This window comes from Barbus barbus, assembly GCF_936440315.1.
Source record: "Barbus barbus genome assembly, chromosome: 21".
NCBI classification, from domain to species: domain Eukaryota; kingdom Metazoa; phylum Chordata; class Actinopteri; order Cypriniformes; family Cyprinidae; genus Barbus; species Barbus barbus.
The window spans coordinates 19,693,787-19,716,373 of NC_136749.1; the positions used below are offsets into that span (position 1 = coordinate 19,693,787).

At 37.8% G+C, this 22,587-nt stretch overlaps 2 protein-coding genes across 2 annotated transcripts; one reads left to right on the top strand and one right to left on the bottom strand.

Moving 5' to 3' along the window:
- Positions 1–297: 297 nt before the first annotated feature.
- Positions 298–9,977, top strand: phc1 (polyhomeotic homolog 1). The gene is made up of 15 exons (XM_079445756.1): positions 298–487; positions 1,002–1,151; positions 1,296–1,406; positions 2,374–2,451; positions 2,619–2,762; positions 2,939–3,112; positions 3,916–4,000; positions 4,984–5,924; positions 6,005–6,143; positions 6,658–6,827; positions 6,992–7,064; positions 7,171–7,258; positions 7,397–7,568; positions 8,158–8,395; positions 8,485–9,977. Exons 2-15 carry the CDS (start codon positions 1,032–1,034, stop codon positions 8,634–8,636), a joined length of 2,685 nt encoding a protein of 894 aa, XP_079301882.1. The 5' UTR covers positions 298–487; positions 1,002–1,031; the 3' UTR covers positions 8,637–9,977.
- A 1,067-nt stretch (positions 9,978–11,044) lies between these two features.
- On the bottom strand, positions 11,045–16,714 carry LOC306887753 (tyrosine-protein kinase STYK1-like). Its single transcript, XM_079445758.1, has 10 exons — positions 16,485–16,714; positions 15,030–15,088; positions 14,724–14,897; positions 13,871–14,197; positions 13,596–13,777; positions 13,326–13,406; positions 12,942–13,150; positions 12,813–12,853; positions 12,593–12,689; positions 11,045–12,466 (listed from the first exon to the last, which is right to left on the bottom strand). The coding sequence occupies exons 2-10, from the start codon at positions 15,085–15,087 to the stop codon at positions 12,271–12,273; spliced, it is 1,365 nt and encodes a 454-aa protein (XP_079301884.1). The 5' UTR covers position 15,088; positions 16,485–16,714; the 3' UTR covers positions 11,045–12,270.
- Positions 16,715–22,587: the final 5,873 nt, after the last annotated feature.

Sequence of the window (22,587 nt, forward strand, 5' to 3'; positions counted from 1 at the left end):
GACATACATAATATTTGCACTTTTATTTAAGAAATCAAAATATTTTATTTTAAATTCTGGAGCTTGGCGTTCTTGTTTTCTCTGGATTTTTTTATCTATTTTTTTTATTTTTGTTGTTGTTATCTCTAAACTGTATTAGCGTATATTGCAGGTGTGTATTTATTTATTCATTATACAGACAGACAGAGACAAATAGATAGACAAACAGATGGACCTTTATTGTGTAATTATATGACACCACTGCAGACTTCTATCTGGCACGTCATTTTTGGCGCCGGAAAAAGAATAGTAAACAGTGCGGGGGGCGGGGCGTGGTTTCGTCACAATCACCGTTGTTGTTTGAAGAATTCCAACAATACTTGCGAAAGCAAAAAATAAACACTGGAACTATATTATATCGATATCATAAGCACCGTGGACTCGGCGTTTCCTGCTGGTTGTTTCCATTACGAGAGAGGGAGGCAAAAACATTACCGATCGCAGAGAGGTACAATTCTGTCTGTTTGGTACTTTGGGAGTCGCCAGTTCGCCAACATTTTGCAGCAGCGGATGAGATACTGGGGGTGGACATGGTGTCTATTTTCACCCTGTGCACTGCTTCTGCTCGTACACATATGAAAATAAATAAGTGTGCATGCTGTTATAATGTCTAGTATACATCGCAACTTGCTGATAGGTGAATATTGCACAGAACTAATGCAGCGGAACCTCGATCATTCATCACCCGCAGATGACAGATAACATTAACCTTTATTTATTCGTTACTAATGCTGTATACGCTAAAACTACTTAACATCGTTGGGGTATTAAAGATATCCTATCTTAAGGTTTTAACAGGCTTGAGTGCTCTTAACAAGTGTGCCTGTGCGAAAGTGTTCTACTACTCCATTGTTTTTATTCTAATTAGCTGTTTTAATTCATATTTTATGAAACAGATAAGCATTAAACCTCTTCTAAATCGTTTGTTGATGCATATTTTTCTCTGGTATTCTGTTACAAAGTTTGATTGACTGGTCGTCCATCCAGTGAGCATGGAGGCAGGAGAAGACCAGACCAGCTCCAGCTCAGCCAATAGCAGTGCAGCATCAGGGGGAAACTCCCGCCCCCCTCAGATAGCTCAAATGTCTCTGTATGAAAGGCAAGCCGTGCAGGTGGGTCACAAAGCCACTGCAAACTCCACTAACAGCCAAATTGAAGTGTAATTTAAATCACTTATTCATGTCAGTGCCACTCTGAGACTTGAATTGTCTTGAATTGTGGGAAATGCAGTTGTCTACTCTTGAATATGTTTCCAGGCACTGCAGGCATTACAGAGGCAGCCCAATGCAGCTCAGTACTTCCAGCAACTGATGCTGCAGCAGCAGATCAACAGCGCTCAACTCCATAACCTGGCTGCTGTGCAACAGGTCAGGAACAGTCAGTAAATCATATCAAGCAAAATCCACAAAAAATGCTCAGTGATGTTATCCCTGGTGGAAAAACAACCAAATTATGCATATTTTCTTTACAAATCTTATCAGCTTTTTAAAGTCTCAGTCCTGGTGTTTTAATTAGAACATTCATCATTTTTTACCTGGTTGGGTAAATTAAGTACACTACTGTTCATTTAAAAAAAAAAAAAAAAAAAATTCAAGGACACTTTAAATTGATCAAAAGTGACAGTAAAGGCTTATAATGTTACAAAATATTTATATTTCAAATGAATGCTGTTCCTCTGAACTGTCTAATAATTAAAGAATTCTGAAAAAATCCACAAAAATACTAAGCAGTGTAATAGTTTTCAACAAGCATAAGAAAATTCAGCTTTGCATCATAGAAAATTTCATTTTATAAAATTGTCATGATATTTTATGTTTTATTACAGTTTATACTGTATTTTTGATTAAATAAATGCAACCTTGGCATAAAATACTTTTTTCAAAAATACAAAAAATATCTTACGGACTCCAAATATTTGAGCGGTGTACGTGATTTTGGTTTACACGTGTTGACATGAATTAACATGTCTTATATTCAATATACTATAAGCATTGTTTTGCACCATATATAATTGTAATTGTTTTTCAGCAAAGCTTGTGAATTAATAGCTCTCATGGAGTTGCATTGTAGTTGCAAAATTTCCATAATTATTTGCAAATGGAAATTTATTACTATGGATTATTTTAGTAAAATTATTATTGCTAATAATTATTTTATTTATTTTTATGAATATAATGTATTTACCATAATTTCCATTCTTCTTCTTATTGTTATTACAAAAAAATCATAAACATTATTAATTTTACACCAAAAACTATTGTAAGTGCTGTAGTGTTATTCTACAAATTTTTTTCCAGTATTTCACCCTGAGATATTTCCTTTTTATATTTTCAGGCAACTCTTGCAGCCAGTCGTCAGTCCAGCTCTCCCAGTAACAGCGTCTCTCAAGCTACAAGTTCAGCGCAGTGCACAGTTAGTGATTTTACATCGATTAAATTGTGTGGCTTGGCTGATGGAAATTATAACTATGCTCACTTCCAATTCTTTGTTTGTGAAACCGTGCTTATGGTTGTTGACAGTCATTTTGGAATGTTTTATTAAATAGAAGCTAGAGCTGATCTATGGTGTGCTTGTTTTAGGTCAACTTAAGTACAACATCTGGTGGAGGGACCATGACAAACCCCCGTCCAGTGGGACCTGCCACCTCTGCAGCCTCAACGGCCCTTAGCCAGTCAGTTTTGCTGGGTGGAAACTCGGGTGGACAGGGTCAGATGTACCTGAGAGTAAGTGTCTTGTCAGAGTGCACTTTAATCCAGACCTAGACCTAATATATGTTTTTACGGCTTGTAATAACACTGTACAGCAGTATAAAACTGTTCACCTGGGGACGTTAATGTAATGTTTATCCAAGCTCGCTCTTTTCCCAAGGGTGTAATTTTACTGGGCTTTCCACCCACAGGTAAACCGCTCTCTCAGGGCACCTCTCACTCCTCAGCTCATTTTCATGCCTGGTGGTACAGCGACAGCTGCTGTGGCAACGGTTGCCCAACAGCAGCCCCATCAGCAAACCCAGCAGCAGCAGCAACAGGAAACAGCTCCCACATCCTCAAGTAACCAGTCAGACAATGATCAGGTGTGACATTTGGCCTTCTAGACTGTGTCATAATCTGGAGCAATCTAGTAAGCGTTGAATCCTACTTCCTAAGAAGCTTCACCATGCGATGAGACCAGGTTGCTTGGTTTTTGTGTCTTTTTTGTACACAATGAAATCTTATTGGTTTAAAATCCTGCGGAATATCACTGTATATTAAACATCAAATATATTCTTTCTTTTTTTTTGTCAAATAAGTTTTTGAATAAGATGATGGAAGTCGCAATCTTTAATAATTCACCTCTATTACATGTACAAAGAGTACAATCAAAATTATAAAAGAGAGAAAAAACACATCACAAACCGCCTCTTACAAGACCTGTTTACATTAAATTGTAAAGTATGATGAAAAAAATATTAAAACGTTACATTAACAAATGATGCATTTGTCTGTAGGGTTTCCATCAAGGTAACAGAGAAAATGGTGCCAGATTTTGACAAACTGCTCAAATTTGCCCTTTAAACAATACCTAATTCGTTCCAAATGTAAAGTAGAAATCATCTCTAAGCCGTCGCTTACATGTAGGAGCCTCCTTTTTCTTCCAGAATAAGAGTATTAACTGCTTGGCTGTAGTTCAAGCAGTTTCTTAATGGTTGTGATTCTGTTACATAGCATTTCACTGTCAGTTCTGAATAACATATTACTTGTCAGTGGAAATTTGTCTCGTCTGGTTAGACCATAGTGTTAAAATCTTTGTTCATTTTGATGTTGGTATACCCTTCTCCTTTTCACACTTTTCATTGTTTTGCCTCTTGAATAATTTCCTTTGTCTCTCTCTTTTTAGGTGCAGAACTTGGCAATGCGTTGTGTGTCCACTCCAAGGGTGGCTACTGTGAAGACAGAATTTGCAGACAGGAAGGAGACAAGTGGTGAGGATTAAAATTAAGATATTACAAGGCTTAACAATATGCCTTTTTTCTGCTTGGCCAGTCGAGCCAGTAGTTCAGATTTCCGCTTGCCCTGCTCCAACACACAATTTTTTTTTAACTTCAATTTCTAATTTTATAAATCATAACGTTGTCTTAGTTTTAATCTATTATAATAAATGTATTATCATTTTAACATGTATTTTATTTTTAAATTGTATAATTAATAAATTATCTAACGTTTTTTTAAACAATATAATTAATTAATATATTTTTCACATATACACATTAAAAAGTTTGGGGTCAGTAAGATTTATTTAATTTTTTTTAATGACAGGTAAGATATTAAAAAATCTACATATTTCAAATAAATAAAGTTCTTTTGAACATTCGATTCATTAAAAAAACTGAAAAAAAATGATCATGGCTGCTGAAAATTTCGCTTTGCCTTCACAGGAGTAAATTGCATGTAAAAAAATTTTTTTACAAAAAGGAATCAGTTTAATTTGTAATACTGTAATAATTTTACTGTATTTCTTAATCGAATAAATGCATTCCTGGTAAACATAAGATACTCCTTTCTAAAACTTTGAAAACTTTTATCTACAACGAAAATAGCAATAAGCGCTGGACGTTATGCACTTATTATAAATATAGAGGAAACTCCAAGCCAACAACATTTGTAAACACTTTGGCTGAGGGGAAAAAAAGAAAGAAAACCCCCCCCAAAAAACGCATACATGGCAAAACATGTACTTATGTGACAAGTTTAAATAGTCACACATTTATTACTAAATGTAAAATGATACATTTGGTTTTCTGTGACAAGTCATAATAATGCATGTACACAGTCACTCCCTATTGTTTCGCCTTGTATTTAATTTCAAATTCCCAAATGTATATGTCTGCTGCAATCATTTTCTAATTGCACTGACTATGGAAGGAACTAAAGTTTGTTTATCTCTCTCTCTCTCTGGCCTTTTAAGGCTCATTCCCACTTAACCAGCAGACTCAGACTCAGCAGCAGTTTGGTCAGTCAGCTCAGCAGATCCAACCACAGACTCAACCGCTCGCCAACACCAAACTGCAAAACTGCTCCAACACCACCAATCCCAGCATGCCTGGTCCCAACATAAAGGGCTCTAACCAATCCGCTGTCACCCCACAGCAAGCTGGAGGTTCCTCCAATCCTCCTTCCTCCTCGCCTTCCCCCTCACTCCCTCTCTCCCAGCTCCTTCTTTCTCAATCTGGTTTATGCCAAGCTCGAGGAGTACCAGCTGCTACAGCCACCGTTACCCACATCCTGGTGCCCACCTCCAATGTTCCTACATCTTCTCAAGGCTATTCAATGGCCACAGTGGCAAACAAATCTAACATGACTGCCCAGACATTAGTGGTGCAGCCACTCCAGCAGACGGGGGCGAATCTGAGCACTGAAAAACTGGGTCATGGAGCAGGACATGTGCCCATTCAACCTAAAACGGCTCAGGGGCATCGGCTGCCAATGCAGATGCCCCCTCGCCACCCACCTCCCATTCTCCCAGCACCACCCAACAATGGGCAGGCCACGGGATGCCATCACCCTCCCCATGTCCCAGTTCAACTGGTCGGAGCGAGGCAGAGCACACTAGGAAACTCCCAAGCTTTAGCAGTGGCCCAGGCTCGGACCTGTTGCGCCCAGCAGGACGCTACGGCTGTCGTGCCCATCAATAACTCTGGTAGCAATGTTGTTACTATGGTGACTGCTGTGGAAACGGGCGGAGCCGGCATGTGCCTTAAAACAGCCCAAAGTGCCCTCCCAATGTCTCAGATGCAAACCAATCAGAACCCAGCGTTGAGCCAGGGTAATCCTGCTTCGGTCACTCACTCGATGGATGGACAGAATAACTCTGGAGATTCTGTTTTCATTCACTCTGGACCAGCTCAGGTTAGTAGATAATGGGCGAACTACATTTCCCTGTGGTCTGTCCATGCTGTGACACTCATGTAATCTTCCTTTTGTTGCAGACGAAGCCTGGGATCGGTCCATTAAAAAGGAAATCTGAATCAGATTTACCCCATGAGATGTCAGCCGAGGCCGCAAATGCAAGTCTGTCAATGCAAGACTCCGCTCCTCCTCTCTCACCAGCTCCCTCACTAGATACAGGTGGGCCATAGGCAGGAATAGCATCGCTTAGTGTTTATTGCAAAATGCTTATCTTTTCTTTCTTTCTTTCTTTTTTTGAGAATTATATCTTATAAAGGTTTGGGTTAGTAAGATTTTTTTGAGAGAAAAACTTTTATTGAGCAAGGGCATGGCTAAATTGATCAAAAGTAAGAGTAAGCACATTTATAATGTAACTAACCATTTCTATCAAACAAATGCTGTTCCTTTGGACTTTCTACATTATAAAATTATGATGCCTGAATTGTAAAACTGACATGTTGTTTTATCTTGTCACATTCAGTTCATACTTGCAAGTTTGCATCTAACATAAATATTGTAATATAGTTAATGAACTAATATAATTATAAAATGTAGCAATAAAAATTATATTTATTTAAAAAATTGTTTATGATTAGCAGTGCTGTAAACACTGTTGAATCACTATTTATTCTTCTCATTTGTATGAATGTTTTTGCTCTTCTGATCTGTTTCTCCCTGTCTATTTGTTGTTTAGTCCCAGAGATGGCGTTCTCCTCTCCTCCTACTCTCTCTCTTTCTCTCCCTCTCCCTCGTGGAGGAGGACAGGGTGATAGAGCACCTGTCCCACAGGCTGTGGTCAAACCTCAAGTCCTCACTCACCTCATTGAGGGCTTTGTTATCCAGGAGGGAGCCGAACCTTTCCCTGTGAGTGTATCTGCTAAATACAAATCTAGTTTTTCATGGAAAGGGATTTTTTTTTTTTTCAAACCACAAAAGAAAGGAAATCCAGTGTTAAGACACTCATTAATTAGTGGACCAGAGGTCTGAGAGAAATAGAACGCATTTAAACTTTTCCTTCTGATTGACAGGTGACTGGGCCATTGAAAGAACTTCCTGTGGCTGTTCCACCCATTCTACATCCAGAGAACATCCGCTCTGATAGTGAGTTTTTGTTTCAAAGCTGTAGAAAAATATTTCCTATGAAGTTGTTCAGACGTATTTATATTCTCTCTGTCTCTTACACATTGTGTCTATATATAATTTTCAGAATTAAAATGTGAATACTGTCTAAGATTTGCACCGGCCAGCCAGTTCAGACGATCAAAGCGCTTTTGTTCTAAAACCTGTGCCAAGAGGTGAGACCAAAATCAGTATCATGTCATTGATCGATTCTTAAAATGTCTTATTAATAGAAAAATGTAATTATTTATGAATTAACCTGAAAGAGTATGTGCTTTGTATTGCTTTATTTACATCCAAACCTTTTCAAACAGGTACAATGTCAGCTGCAGTAACCATTACCGTGTTAGTAGGGGTCTTGAGGGTGTCGAACGGCCACCAGGGGCCCCTGTTGTACAGGATGTTATTGCTAGACGCAGAGGTCCTCGTAGAAGCAGCTCTGAGATCGCCTGTGCTAAAATAACTGGCAGGCATCTTCCTGTAAAGGTGAGATAATGGACATTGCAGCAACCTGATTAAAAATAATAATTTTTTTATGTACAGCTATCGTTCAAATGTTTAGGGTCAGTAAGATTTTATTTAAATACTTTTAATTAATACTTTTATTCAGCAAGGATACATTCAATTTATAAGATGTGACAGTAAAGACATTTATGATGTTACAAAAAATTATATTTCAAATAAATGCCATTCTTGTGAACTTTGTATTCCTCAAAGAATCCTGAAATAAATGTATCATGGTTTCCACAAACATATTAAGCAGCACAACTGTTTTTAATAATAAGAATGTTTAGTGAGCACCAAATCAGCATATTAGACTGATTTTTGAAGGATCCTGTGACAATGACGCCTGAAGTAATGGCTTCTGAAAATTCCGCTTTGCCATAACAAGAACAAATTATAGAGTTGGTGAGCAAAAGAGACTTTCAAAAACATTAAAAAAAAAACTTTTGAAAGGCAGTGTAGATATATTAAGTCACCCAAAGGGAACTGGAAATCATACTTTTAACAAATGTTATTCTTTTTTTAATTAATATACTTCAATCGTTGTTTTTTTTATCTCTCTCTTTCGTAGTGTCGTTCAGAATCTAGTCGTTCTGAGGACATCTCCAGCTGTGAGGGTGAGGAAGAGGAAGACTTCTTGTCACTCTCTCCCAGCTCATCCTTCTCATGCCCAAGACCAACCCGCTGTGGCCCTCAGTTGGATGATACAGCACCAAGTGGCCTCCCAGTGGATGAGAACCACTTCCTAGCTGGCAACCCTGCTCACTGGAGTGTGGAGGAAGTGTGTCAGTTTATTTCTTCTCTTCAAGGTTAGTGTTCTGATGCTCCTCTGGATGTATGCTTTGTGTTCACCTGTATGTTTACTATATTATATCATATACTCCTCCATCTCTTGCAGGTTGTGAGGACCTGGCATCCCAGTTCCTGTCACAGGAGATTGATGGCCAAGCGCTCCTGCTACTAAAGGAAGAGCATCTTATGTCTACCATGAACATCAAACTCGGTCCTGCCCTCAAAATCTGTGCTTCTATTAACAGCCTGAAGGATTGAACGAGGGATGGAGGGAGTGAAGTAGCAGGATTAGAGCTTTATACTTCTGTCACCAGCCTGGGAAACTGAAATTGATGTGCATGAAAAGACATTGGATTTAATGGCTGACCAAGAGATTAATCCAAAAAACAAAACAAAAAAAAAAACAGGGAAGAACAGGAATGATTGACATCTGAAGGGGAAAACAAGTGATGCCTTAATAAAGCAAATTATTTACTGTAGTATTTTTGTTTAGATGTGAAAGTCTGGATTATTAATGATGTTGTTTTCAATGATGGCTAGATTGGAACTGACCAGTTCTCACTTTAATTTGTCCTGTTTTCAAACAGTTCTAGAAAGAATAATGGGAGTGATCTTTAAATGACTGAATCGATTAGTTAGGAGATGATAAACATATGTCTCGATTCTGGATTTTGAATGTGCTACATATATAATATCTGGGCTGTGTTTGAATGGGCATGTCTCTGCTTTGAAGCCCTCAATGTAAATGTGTAGTCATTTTCTGTTTGTCAGTTATGTTAAACAGTAGTAATCAAAGTATGAATGATAATGCCATTAGAGACAGTAATCAATGTTATACCTGTAGTGCTTTTGACTATCAAGAGTCAAAAATGTGAATAAGTTGCCTTTCTAAAAAAACAACAACAGTATGTTGCCTCTGACATCTGCATCTTCCTTCAGGGCTTCCCTTATTTTTCCCAAAAAAGTCAACTTGAGTGTCATTTCACTATTGTTTGGAAAGCCTGTTGTTTTTGGTTGATCAGCACTTGATTAAGGGATTGTTGATCGTCTTCAGTGTGCCATTTAGGAAGATTAGATTTCCATACACTATATAACTGTCTGCTATGAAACTATAGAAATGGTCATTGCAGCCATTGATGATTTCATACTGCAGCTTTCTGCGTGTGCATACCTGATTCACTGCGTGTAATGGTTCAGAGACTGTGAGAGATGGAAAATCTGTTATGTTCTCACTACACAGTATTACTGAATGGAAGTAGGTTTTGTTTCTTTTTTATAAATCACAGACTGAAGGAATTATTGGATAACTGATCCTAGAACAATAAATTGTTTCTTTTTTTTCTACAGTAGATGATTAGGAAACTTTTCATTTGTATTAAAAAGTAGCATCATTATTTTTGGGTACTGTTTACCAGCTTCATAGACAAGTATTAGTAGCTTTACTTGAGAATCTTGCAGCACCTGTATGATGAGGTAGTGTGTAAATGTTTATGAGAGAGTGAGAGAGAGAGTGCCTAAGCTGTTTGCTGGTGCTCTAAACATATGACTATGAGTTTCTTTGTATGTTTAAATATGAATAAAGAAGGTGCTGTGACATTCACATCCAGTTTCCCTCAAGTCTTTACTTCCTGATTGGCAAATTAGTATGTTTCTGGTCTTCGTTTTAAAATGCATTGATGGTTGTATCAATGGATAACACGCGTTTCATTTTCTTTTTTTTTTGTGAATTTTTAAACAAATTCAACAAAGGTTTGATCTTGAATATTGGATTTGTTTCGACTGAATACATCTCTTTATGTCTAATGTCAATCTGTGTAGCCTATTAGTGTAGAAGTGTGTTTTGAGTGACTCGTTCTGGTTACATCGTAGAATTGATGATCAAGAATGGCCTGAGGGAGGTTCTCTAAACCGTCCTTCCCAAGATTACCCTCTGAGACAATTCCTTACAGGGGCTGTTGTGCAACATCTTTGCTTTCGCAGATTCCAACTGGAACGTTTTGGTGTGAGACTCCTCATCATCAGGAGCCTGGACATGAAGGAAATTAATAAAAACTAATTTATGTGTTTTTGTGACCCCCTTTAGTTTACATCATTTATAACAGAAAGAAAAATCAACAATACTTACAAAGCATGCTTTGAAGAACTTCATGAAGTTCTTCAAAGAAGGGTGATCAGGTATTACAGGAATCCCTCTTATTGCCACACTTCATGTCAGTGAGGTCAGAGGTCAGAGGTGGCTGAGACAACATTGCATCAATGAAAAATGAAAATCACATTTCCATCAATTAATGCTTTTTTTCTGTATTACAGGAAACGTTCACCCAAAATGAAAATTTGCTGTTAATTTACTCACCCTCAAGCCATTTAAAATGTAGGTGACTGAATCCATGGTCCTTGGTGATTCATAAAATGGAAGTGAAGGGGTTCCATCACTTTGAGAGTAAAAAAAAAAGCAGATACAGAAAACACACAATTAATACCCCTGGCTCTTGAGGATATATTCATATCTTATGAAGCAAAACAATGAGCACATTGACATCATTACGTGTAATCCATATCCTTAACATAAATCAAATGTTTAGTCTAGTATGTTTTAACAAGTATCCCCTTCTGCCACAAGCACTTACATTTCCAGATCATCCTTTTTTTTTTTTTTTTTTTTTTTTAGCTCAGCACTGCACTTCTTGGAATCTGGGGAGTGACAACAATGCACATTAGAATTTTTTTTAACAAGCTGATCAAGCAAATGTCATTAAGATGTGACCTGCTGAGTTATCCATAAACTGCTTCTAAACATTACAGTAAAGTTATCCGGCATTACATGGTAGAAAAGACTTGGTATTAAATGAAATGTAGCTAACTAACACTATGTGGACGAGAGATTGCATTTCTTGGGGTAATTTCCGGCACATGCACAAAGTTTTTCAATATAAGCTTGTTTGTGTAAAACATTACTTGCAAAAGTAAAGTAAAAAAAAAAGAAAAAAAAAGCCGATCCGTAAAAGACCGAGGCGAAAGGTTTGCAATCGACATTCATGCAGTCTTAAATTACATATTTTTTAAATTAGCTAACTGTTATACCTTTCATTTATTAATAATGGTTTCAGAGCAAAAGGTAAATAAAGAAAGAGTTTCAACTCACCAGCAAACACTGACAGAAATGCGCGCCCCCGAGGAGTCAGCTCTGACCAATCAGCTTCTTCGTGCGGCCGGCGTTCCTCATTTAGACTCAAATAAGCTTAGTTGAGTTGATTCAACGTAACACATTCAATAGAGTGAGGAAACTCATGTAAATCGTACACCTAACAAATTGTAATTTTTATGTTCAGTGTACGTAATTAATTTGGGTTAAAATAATATCACGCTCCCGGTGCTGGGTACTTTTAATATCAGTTTGACTGTGATTCGGAACAATTCTGCTCCTGTAATAGTGTTTAAAATATTCAAGGGTTGAACAGATTTTTAATTTTGTTAGAGTAAATGTGGAAATGTACCTGCCACGTGTGACTGCATCTGAAAAATTTATATAAATTTTGCTTGATCAGATCAGTCAAGGAACTTCTGTGTTTATTGCTTTAAACTCCGCCTTTTCACAGCATCATGTTCAAATATCTAACTGTACAATACATTTAGGATTGAATTTATGGCAACATAAATAAAATCCTAGAATTTGGCAATGTTGCGATTTGTTCAATGCATTTTGAAGAAAGGATAATATCTGTAAACATTCTCTAAAATTAACATTTCATACATTCAATTTTTTTAATGTCAGTATGGCCGGTCAACTCTCAGTTCACTCATCAGGAAGCACTGGAGATGCACAGTTTATAACACCAACACAAAATAATATTTTTTATATAGGCACAATGTATTATGAAGAGTCATGTGAAGTTTAGAAAACGGTGTAGTTGTTGGATTCTCCATATCCTGCTTCCTTCAGATACTGTTCAATATTGATTGGCTCAGGCACACGGATAACACTGCTGTCATTGGCACTCTTCTCTCCTGATTGGAGTTTACGCCTGACCTCAGCCAATGAAGGGCGGTCATGCTCCTTCCACTGACAGCAAGCTTTGATAAGTGAGTAACTGGAGAAAAGCAGTAGTAACAATTGATTATTTTGAACAAACACATTGTATAACCAGTAAATTAAAAGATAATAAAAAAACAAATACAATAATTTTACAAAACAACAATTCTAAAGGCGCATTTACAGTGAGTTGGAGCAGTTGTTCGGTTTCTTCAGGGTTTTCCCTCGCTGATGATACTGTATGAGTTCATTTGCAGGGATTTCAGAAAAGGGGACCTCACCTGAAAGTATAAAGAATAGGATAAACAAAAACGTGAGAGAAGTTAAAGGTGCGAGATCTTAATATTTCTAAGCAAGATACAGTCAACTTGAATTGTCCCAAAAGAACCGGACAGCAAACTCACCAAGAGTCACCATTTCATACAGTAGTAGCCCAAGTGACCAACTGCAAAAAATATAAAAAAAATACAGGTATTTGAGCTGAAACGTGAACATTGTTTTTCCTGAAAACATGTATTGGGCTTTTTACTTACACATCGCTTTTTGGAGTGGCTGGTCTCTTGGCCAGTAGCTCAGGAGCCTGCCACTTTTTTCTCCCAGGATCTTCACTGTGATTAGCACTTGCTGATGTCCTTACATACAAATCACCCAAACTCCAGAGTTTTGCAGTACAAAGCCTGCTGACTAACACACTGCGAGCTTTGATGTTGCAGTGGAGAAGATCTTTGCTATGGAGAAAGTCCTACAGAGAAAGAAGCAAGAAAGGTCAGAAGATCTCCATCCTCAAAACTGAACAAAAAATATCACACAACACCATCATTGGTGTCATATTTGTTCCAACTAGTGCTTATATTGGCAAATACCAAAATGCTTGGATTTAACACTGAGAAAAGTGGTGATAACAATATTGTGCTCACCAGTGCAGAGGACACATGTGAAGCCATGGTGAAGATTTTTTTTTCTGTCATCTGGTACATGCCATCTGGCCCAACATTATCCTGTTTAATACCAAATAACAAAAGAATTTGCACCAAAATAAGTTTATTTAGATGCACAACCTTTGAGATCAACAACATAAGATAAATTAAGCATTTTAGAACTTTAAAAAATTTACTTATGGCCTATGTAAGGCTGTTTCCCACCAGTTGAGAACCGCTGCTGTAAAACATCTTGATTAAATCTCTTACCTGTCTACACTTCCACAGGAATCCGAGCAGATCTCTGTTCTCCATCTCTTCAATAACAGTAATGAGAGGAGCTCGCAGGGATATAACTCCCAGAAGCTCTGGTAAGAAGGGATGGGGTCCTAACTGGGAGAGGAAGGACGCAAATCCCAAGAATGACTGACTTTCCTGGTTACTAGCTGAATCTGAGTATGAGAACAAAAAAAAAAAATTAGTGTGAAACTGGAATTCAAGATTTCAGTCAGATGTTATGACTATATCATAAATCACTTGGGTACCATTAAGTACACGCAGCACCACATTTCTGTTTTCCATACGAGCCCTGTAGAGTGAGACGGAGCTGTCTGACTTCAGAGAGTATGATGCTGGGAGAGGAGACACCCCTTTGAAGTTCTCTGGTAGTCGCTGTCGTGGAAGTTCCCTGGGCTTTGTGAAGGCTGAAGCTGCGGCACCAAAAGAGCCTCCGCCATCGGTAAAGGCCACATTGTTGGCATTGAAGGAGGCATGTTCATGTCTATAGGAGTCTCGAACTGGGCTGAATGTCATGTAAGATGTAGTGTCCAACGCTATGGGCTCACCTTCAAGAGCATTCAGACCCTGGGGAGCTACGTAGGGAGATAGAAAGAGAGATTGGTTAGATGGGATTCAATAAATTAAAAGTATGAAAAACAGAACAGGATACTTAATAAAATATATTGGCCAAATGTCATGTTTGTTTACTTGAGGTCAGTATCAAAACCATTTTGTGCAAACAGTCTCAATGTGTAGATTAGAGGTGTGATGCTTAAGCCCTTGCCACAACACATAAGCACAGTGGTTTGCATTTGAGATGCAACATTTATGCTTAACACTAAAGCAAATATTTAAACCCTGTATTATGTACAGACATTATGTGTTAGTAATTAGGAAATGCATTTTTGTAATTAACTTTTTATTCAATTGTAAAATGTACATATCAATTTTGCTATGCATTATACATGTAACACATATGCACATTTTTGCATTTAATACAAAACATTTAAATATATATTACATATTAAAATTATATGTATGTATATATGTGTGTATACACATACACACACACACACACACTCTTGGCATGTTTTTTAAAATATATTTGTAGACATTCACCATCAATGCCTTGCAAGTTTCTCCTACTCCTGGCTGCTCGACTGGACCTGGGTTGCAGGCGATCCACTTTCTCAGGACAGAACTTTAGCAGCAGCAGAAACACCAGCGTGAACAAGAAACTCAACAAAAACAACACTGGTACGATTATCACTTCCTGTTCATACACACGGATCTCTGAGGGAGCAAGGCACATGTTGACAAGGAATATGAGTGACTTTTTTAAATTTTAACTTACAACTTTGGAGACATACTTGTCTAATGGTGATGATGGCTTTTGGTTTGATCTGACAGACATGATCTACTCACCACACAATGTGTCTCCAGGTTTGCATTCAGAATACGCAAAACTGGAAGTGGTAGCCATCCTGTGCAGAGACAGAATGTGGATTTAAAAGGTTTTTAAAATTAACTACTTGTTTAGTATAGTGCTGTGTTTCAGGCTGATTTCCAAACATGGAGAACATTGAAACAATGTAGATTTTAAATGTTCTAAGTCTTCTATAATGGCAGTATGAAACATCATGCTGAATTCTGGGTCACCGCAACATGATCAGTGTTTCTAATCAGCATAAAAGGCTTTGGGTAATTGAGACACATCTTTGTCAACATCTTCAGTGTTCATCAGTGGGGTTTTTTAGGAAATAACCCCAGAAAGAAAAAAAGGGAAAATACTAGGAAATAGATTTCACATGTAAATATTTACTTTGTACGCAAGTAAATTATGTGTGTGTACATGATGAGAGTATCTTGTAAGTATAATCACATAGACGCTGCACTACACACTTGTGCTCCATGTGCAATATGAGATGACCTCATTTGTGAACAAACAGTGAACACCCAGTCTCATGGTTTCTAAATGTCAGTACTAATATTTGCTATACTTGTGTGTGTTCATGGCTGCAATTGTCAGTTGTGTTGTGCTAGATGAATGTGCTCTTTCTATGACTATAAGTGTGGCTAAATAAGTTTTCAGACTGTGAAGTAAAAGGCCACTGTATTAGTACTGTTTCTGACACATACACAGAACAGCCTATTTATTTGGATTATGATGCTCAACCTGTTTGTCTGCATTTTTCATTCTCAAAGACGACACAACGACATGTTATATACCCAGAGGTACCCACATAAGCAACTGAGATGTATTATCCATAAATATCTTGAGTTAGTAAATGTGTTTAAAAAATTGTGTATTTAAAAATTGTCCAGTACTTTTATTCAGCAAATATTTAGTTGATCAAAAGTGACAGTAAAGACATTTATAATGTTAAAAAAAAGATTTATATTCCAAATAAATGTCATTCCTTTCTAACTTTCTATTCATCAAAGAATCTGGAAAAAAATGTTTCACAGTTTCCACAAAATTTTAGTATCAAGACTGTTTTCAACAATGATTATAAGAAATGTTATTTGATTTCTGAAGGATCTTGTGACACTGAAGACTGGAGTTGAATGCTGAAAATTAAGCTTTGCCAACACAGGAATAAATTACATGAAAAAAATTTGTTAAAATAGAAAACAGTCATTTTAAATTGTAATAATATTCAGATAAATACAGTCTTTTGGGGACTTTCTAAAACATTAAAGAATCGTACTGACCCCAATCATTTGAATGGTAATATAATGCTCTCTAGTGTATTTATCCTTCTTTTACATAATTGAGGAATATTCATCTGACAGCTAATTCCACAAGTAGGCCTGCATTGTAAACAAAAAAAAATATTTCACTTTGTTGGCTTTGTCTGCAGGTCTGTATTGACCTACCTGCTGGACGCTGTTGTTGTAGGTGGTCTTACTCCTTGATGTGCAGTCTTTCCTTGTGTCTCAGATTGTCTCTATTCATATAGTTTTCCATGATGGAAATGATATCCGGTTGTTGAATACATCACTCTGTCCCATGTTTTACAGTGTCATCACTACCTCTTATTAGTCTTACTTGTTTCTAGAGAATCTCCTTATGGTGTACTGTATACTAAGCCTGCTTGTGTTTGTCTAGGTTGCACCTTTTTTGGTGACTTAGCTCCACCCTTTTCACATGTATGCTGTCTCTTCACTTGCTGTTGTTGGTAACACCCTCCTTTTATGTAGTGCTAAAAAAAATAAAACTTTACAGCCAAAGGGTTTATTACAGTGCCAAGCCATTTCTACATTTCACAGAGTATCATTTACAGCTGTCAAACCCTGTGAAATTACACTATATCCAGTTAAATGCTCAGACTTTGCCTTTATTTCTACTTGTGTTAAAATAATCTTATCTATCATACTCAGCTTATGTGACATTTTCTTCTTCCTGAATCTAGCCTAACCAAAACCTGATTATCCAGCTCCTCAAGTTTCTCTAGGATGTTCAGACATCCAGGCATGACTCCTGGCTCAATCAATGTCCATTAAAACAGTAGAAGAGGGTGTGCAGGTTTACCTTTCATCCAGTGTTTATGGTTTAGAATGAAATCGGTTTCGTCAGCACTTGCATTCAGTGTCTGACCGCTGATTGTTTTAAGTAGGACATCAAATAGTCCATAGTAAGATTGCACCATTCAACATTCGGTTGCATCAAAAACCAGTTAAAATCGGTAAGCCATAAATAAAAAGTAATCAAATAGACATGACAAAGGACAGTTTTTTAAAAATAAGTCTTTACCGGCTAAAACTACAGAGACCATGCTATTTGTTTTTTTATTTAACACAGAATAATATTTTAAGTTCTAGACATATTATCATACATGGACTAAATAGTTTACACCCTTTGTAAATAAAGTAAATTTAGTTTTTCTTTTAATTGTAGAAATGTAAAATATTGTAAAATATACAGGAGCAGATATAGAAAATGATTAAGAGGGTGGCATGATGACTCTGAGGCATGGCAGCAGCACTATAACAAGTGTCCCCGTCTGTGCAGTTCATGTGGATTTCTGGTCTGATATACACATTTGTGTTAATGAATGTGCTGAACAGTTGCATTGCCATGGCATACAGTAATCTGTACTGTTTAAAAACCATCAAAATAAATATTAAAATATAAATAACCAGGGCACTTTGGCTATTAAATCAACATATTCTAAATGTCTCTGAGCTTGTAAAATTATATCATTAGTGCATACAGAAGACGTTAATAATGCACAGGCTGCTTGGATGACATAAATCACTAATTTTAATGCATCAAGTTTGAGAGCAAACTCTCTCCCTCTCACTTTCTCCAAGTCTCTCTTTAACTACTCAAGGCCTTTATTAAGCCAACATAGCCTTAATCGAGTTAAGATTAGATTCTTAACTATTTATTCTTGTTGATTTTCTGAGACTGGAGTCATTTGATTCAGACCAAAAAGATTCTTTCAGATCATGATTTGTTTGTTGATGTTACATTTATGCCAGTAGGTGGCGACAAATGAGCCACTGAAACAGGCATTATTATCCTATTAAAAATTTGCTCATCTACATATGTCCACTAATGGTTTTCCCAACAAATGACAACAAAATAGATCTATTTTTCCGTGTTCATATAATCATGAATGTAATAAACACAGACTAGTTCGGGATAATTCTGGGGTGGCAGTGCATTTTCTAAGGGTGGCAGTTCCTACCCAATGCCTCAACAGTAGATCTGCCTCTGGCTGTATTTAAAAACATTAGAAGTCAATAGCCGGGTTTCTGCAAAATTGGAATATCACATAAAACATTTGCAAACAAGCACCGTTTCCATCCAATGAGTCAAAGAGAACAAAATCGTCACTTCCTGTAAACTGGGACTAAATATCACTAAGATAAGCTACTGAATATAGTAATTTTAATGCTTTCGCCTTAGAGAGAGCAGGCGAAACACAATAAATGCTGTCATTGATTTCGGAGGTAAATGCTGCTGTTTGGGAACACAGTTGTGCAAGACAATTATACAGAAACACTTTGAAGACAGATTTTGCTCAGGCATTTCAGAACGACCAAAACAACATTTCAGATGCTGTGGAACGAGATCAGTCCGCTGCTAGTCAAGTTATCTTGTCTCATAGCACAAAGTCACATGACTTTTTTGATGAGATTGGAGGAATTTATTTGCAAAATGCATTTCCTTAACCCTTTTTCGCACAAGTCAAAAACCACCTCAAGCGAGCATAAAAACTGTTTTGCGAATTAAGGGATTTTTATTCTAAATTTTGTGTTTCAATCACTTGTTTCTCATGCGATACTTCAAAATGCGCATTAAAACAGGGTGATGGAAACATAGGTAATGTCCTCTTTTAGATGTAAACGTGTGTATGTGTTTGCTGTTGAACTGAAACAATGTCAATTTACACCACTTTAACATTTTATTTAGACCCTACCCCTAACCTTAACTGTCTTGTACTGTCCCTTTTAAACTTTCTCCAAACCTGTTTGGAATTCTTTTTCCTTTTTTGGAAATCACTTGTCTTCCACCATGTCTATGTGTTTAATGGTGGTTGGCAGAGGCGGACAAAATACACAACTTCATTACTTGAGTAAAAGTACAGATACTACTGGTCAAATACTACTCCTCTACAAGTGAAAGTTGTAAAGACAGATTTTTACTTAAGTAAAAGTACGAAAGTACATTTTTATCAAAAGTAAAAAGTAAATGCATTGTTTTATTGTCACATTGTTGTATGCTTACAATACCTTATACCACTAATGCAACCTACTGAATACACTGATTATCTGTTATTATTTTTGGAATTAAGAGATTTTATGTTACCAAACCTATAGAAATGGAACAGCTGAATGAAGATAATCATCTTTATTTTTTATTTAACACTCCTACACATTGAACTCATTTTAATACTTGTTTAAAAGTTACAAAGTTCTTTTTCAAAGAGATATTGACGCCTATGATTGTAACGTGGGGTTTTGTGTCTTGTTCTTGTTTTTATGTCTTTTATTTTGAAGTTAGTCATGGTTCCTGTTTGTTCATGCCATGCCAAGTCTGTTCTAAATCAAGTCTGTTCAAGTCAAGTCTTTGTTTGGATTATGTTTGTTAATAAACTTGGGTTTTTCACTACGCTCGCCTTCAGTGGACTGAATTGTTACAGAATACACAACCAGCACTATGAACCCAGCAGTTTCACATCTCCTCTGCCTGCGTCAGAGCGGCCAGGCTATAGCAGAATATGTGGCTGATTTTTGTGAGGTATGTCACTTGGTGGATTTTAATGACGTGATCCTCAAAGACATTTTCTGTTTCGGTGTCGATGAACCCCTTTGTTCAAGTTTGCCAGGGGGAACTATTTGTTGGTCACTGGAACGATATATTGACTTTGTTCTGTTGTTGGCTGGGTCACCTCTTACTATGGGAATTGTGGATGAGGAGCCCCGCAACTGTTCTGTACCTGCTACTCCAAAGCTTGCTCAAGTCATGCCTGCCAAGCCAAAGCCTGCTCACGTCATGCCTGCTGCTCCAGGACCTGCTCAAATCATGCCAGTTAAGTCAAAGTTTACTCATGTCATGTCTACTAAGTCAAAGCCTGATAACATCATGTCTGCCAAGCCCGAGTCTGCTAACGTCATGTCTGCTACTCCAGGGCCTGCTCATGTCATGTTGGCCACTTAAGAGATTCATCACAACATGGCCACCATTCAAGAGCTTCGTTACAAGATGGCCACCACTCAAGAGTCTCTTGGGAAAATGGGCGCCGTTCCAGAGTCTCGTCACGTCTCAGCTGATCTTCCAGTCTCGTCACGTCTCAGCTGAGCTTCCAGAGTCTCATCACGTCTCAGCTGATCGTCCAGAGTCTCGTCACGTCTCAGCTGATCTTCCAGAGTCTCGTCACGTCTCAGCTGATCTTCCAGAGTCTCGTCACGTCTCAGCTGATCTTCCAGAGTCTCGTCACGTCTCAGCTGATCTTCCAGAGTCTCATCACATCTCAGCTGATCGTCCAGAGTTTCGCCACAAGATGGCCGCCACGCCTGATTCCCCGGCCAAGATGGCAGCCACGCCTTATTTCCCGGCCAAAATGGCTGCCACCCCTGATTCCCAGGCCCAGATGGTCACCACGCCTGAGCCTCGCCAAGTCACAGCTGTCACCAAAATTTCCCCTTAGGATTTTTTTTAGGGGGCTATAGTACCCAAGATCCTGCGGATGCGGAGCTTGGTCCAAGACTGAAAAGACTGATAGTTAGTGTGATGGACTTACCACTGATGTCGGTGAGAGCTGAGAGGTCTCTTAGAGGTCCTGCCACCCTCTGCTGCCCTTCCTGTAATGGCAGTCACCATTTTGAGTGTGTGGGCTGCACACTGCACTCCTGAGGCCTCTCCTGTCCACGAGTCTGCTCCTGAGACCTCTTCTGTCCACAAATCTGCTCCAGAGGCCTCTCCTGTTCATGAATCTGCTCCTAAGGACTCTCCTGTCCATGTATTCACTCCAGTGCCTCCAGAGGTAGCGGCTTCTGCTGCAGAACCTCCAGAGGTGGTGGCGCCCACTCGTGAACTCCCAGTCTGCCCTGTCATGGCCACGGAGGCTGTTCAGGAACTCACTGTCTGTCCTGTTTGCAGGTATACCTACTTGGATTTTCGTAGAAAAAAAAGGTTTGGTGAATCTGAAAATGCGCACACAGGAAAAACTGCTACATATAATGACTTTCTATATGGGGACCTTGTGGCTTAGTAAAAAGTACAATATTTGTCTTTCAAATGTAGTGAAGTTGAAGTAGCAAGTTTCCAGAAAAAACAATACTCAATAAAGTACAGATACTCAAAAAGTGTACTTAAGTACAGAACTCGTGACAGACACAGTGATGATGCTCCTATGTATCGGAAATGCTCAGTCGCAAGGGATGGCGCCATAGCCAGATTTTAATTGAAAATTTCTGGAAATGTTTCATACGACATTACCTCCCGGACCTGCAACAATGGCAGAAATGGCACAGAAAATCAGAAAACCTTCAGATTGGAGAAGTCGTGATGATTATGGATCAGCACTCACCACGAGCTCTATGGCAAATAGATACTGTGGCAAGAGTCATTCCTGGATTAGACGGGCGAGTTCGTACAGTTGTAGTGAATGTCAAAGACAGAAGTTACACAAGGCCTGTGGCTCGCCTGATCCAACTGCCTCGCCTACCTGATGACACCAACAATGACAAATAGGCCTTTCTTCATTTGCAAATTTGTTAAACTAATTTGGGGGCGGCTGTACAAAAGGCCTAATTTTAATGACACTAGTGCCACCTATTGGACATTTTAATTTGTTGCCTTTATCCTTTGTGTCTTTATACATTATGTCTGAATCACGTGACCATTATTTCCGTAATTTCATTGGTTTAAATCAGCATAACTGTCTATCAAAGACTTTTCATGTCCAGACACCAAGCTGCTAACTTCTGTGACAATTTTTGTGTAGCGTTCTCAGTGCTGATCTGGTCTATCAGATATTTATACTGTGCGCGTACATTTTGAAAGTAAGTAGATAAACACTCTTTTCATACGCCTGTTGTTGGATTTAATTAATGTAACGCTATTGTAATAATAAATATTCGCTATCTTATTCCTTTGAAGTACTTAATGTGCACGTAATCTCGATCGCACATTCACTCCAGCATAAAACATGATAAATAAAATATAACTGTTTGAATGTTTTGAGAAGATATTTAACTTTGCTTTATCTGATAGTTGATTTAAAGTGAATGTGTATATAAATCTGAAGAAATTTACATCTGCTGAGCTTATAACTTGGTCGTTATCTTTATACTGTTGTGTTGTTACTTAATGTTAAACTATTACTGTTTATGTCTTTGTAAGTGTATATTCATTATTGTTGTTATTGTTCATTTATAGAACCACACATTTATTGATGTATGACTCAAATGGGAACAGTAAATAATTTTTGTTCTAACCACCCCCGACAGCGACACTTGACAATTT

Excerpts from the sequence above, each read along its gene's own strand:
- LOC306887753 (XM_079445758.1), bottom strand. The coding sequence starts at position 15,087 with ATGGCTACCACTTCCAGTTTTGCGTATTCTGAATGCAAACCTGGAGAC. Across the intron at positions 12,690-12,812 it reads GTATGAAATGGTGACTCTTG|GTGAGGTCCCCTTTTCTGAA; the intron begins GTGAGTTTGCTG and ends TTATACTTTCAG. Across the intron at positions 12,467-12,592 it reads AACAACTGCTCCAACTCACT|TTACTCACTTATCAAAGCTT; the intron begins GTAAATGCGCCT and ends GCTTTTCTCCAG.
- phc1 (XM_079445756.1), top strand. The coding sequence starts at position 1,032 with ATGGAGGCAGGAGAAGACCAGACCAGCTCCAGCTCAGCCAATAGCAGT. Across the intron at positions 3,113-3,915 it reads ACCAGTCAGACAATGATCAG|GTGCAGAACTTGGCAATGCG; the intron begins GTGTGACATTTG and ends CTCTCTTTTTAG. Across the intron at positions 8,396-8,484 it reads GTTTATTTCTTCTCTTCAAG|GTTGTGAGGACCTGGCATCC; the intron begins GTTAGTGTTCTG and ends CATCTCTTGCAG.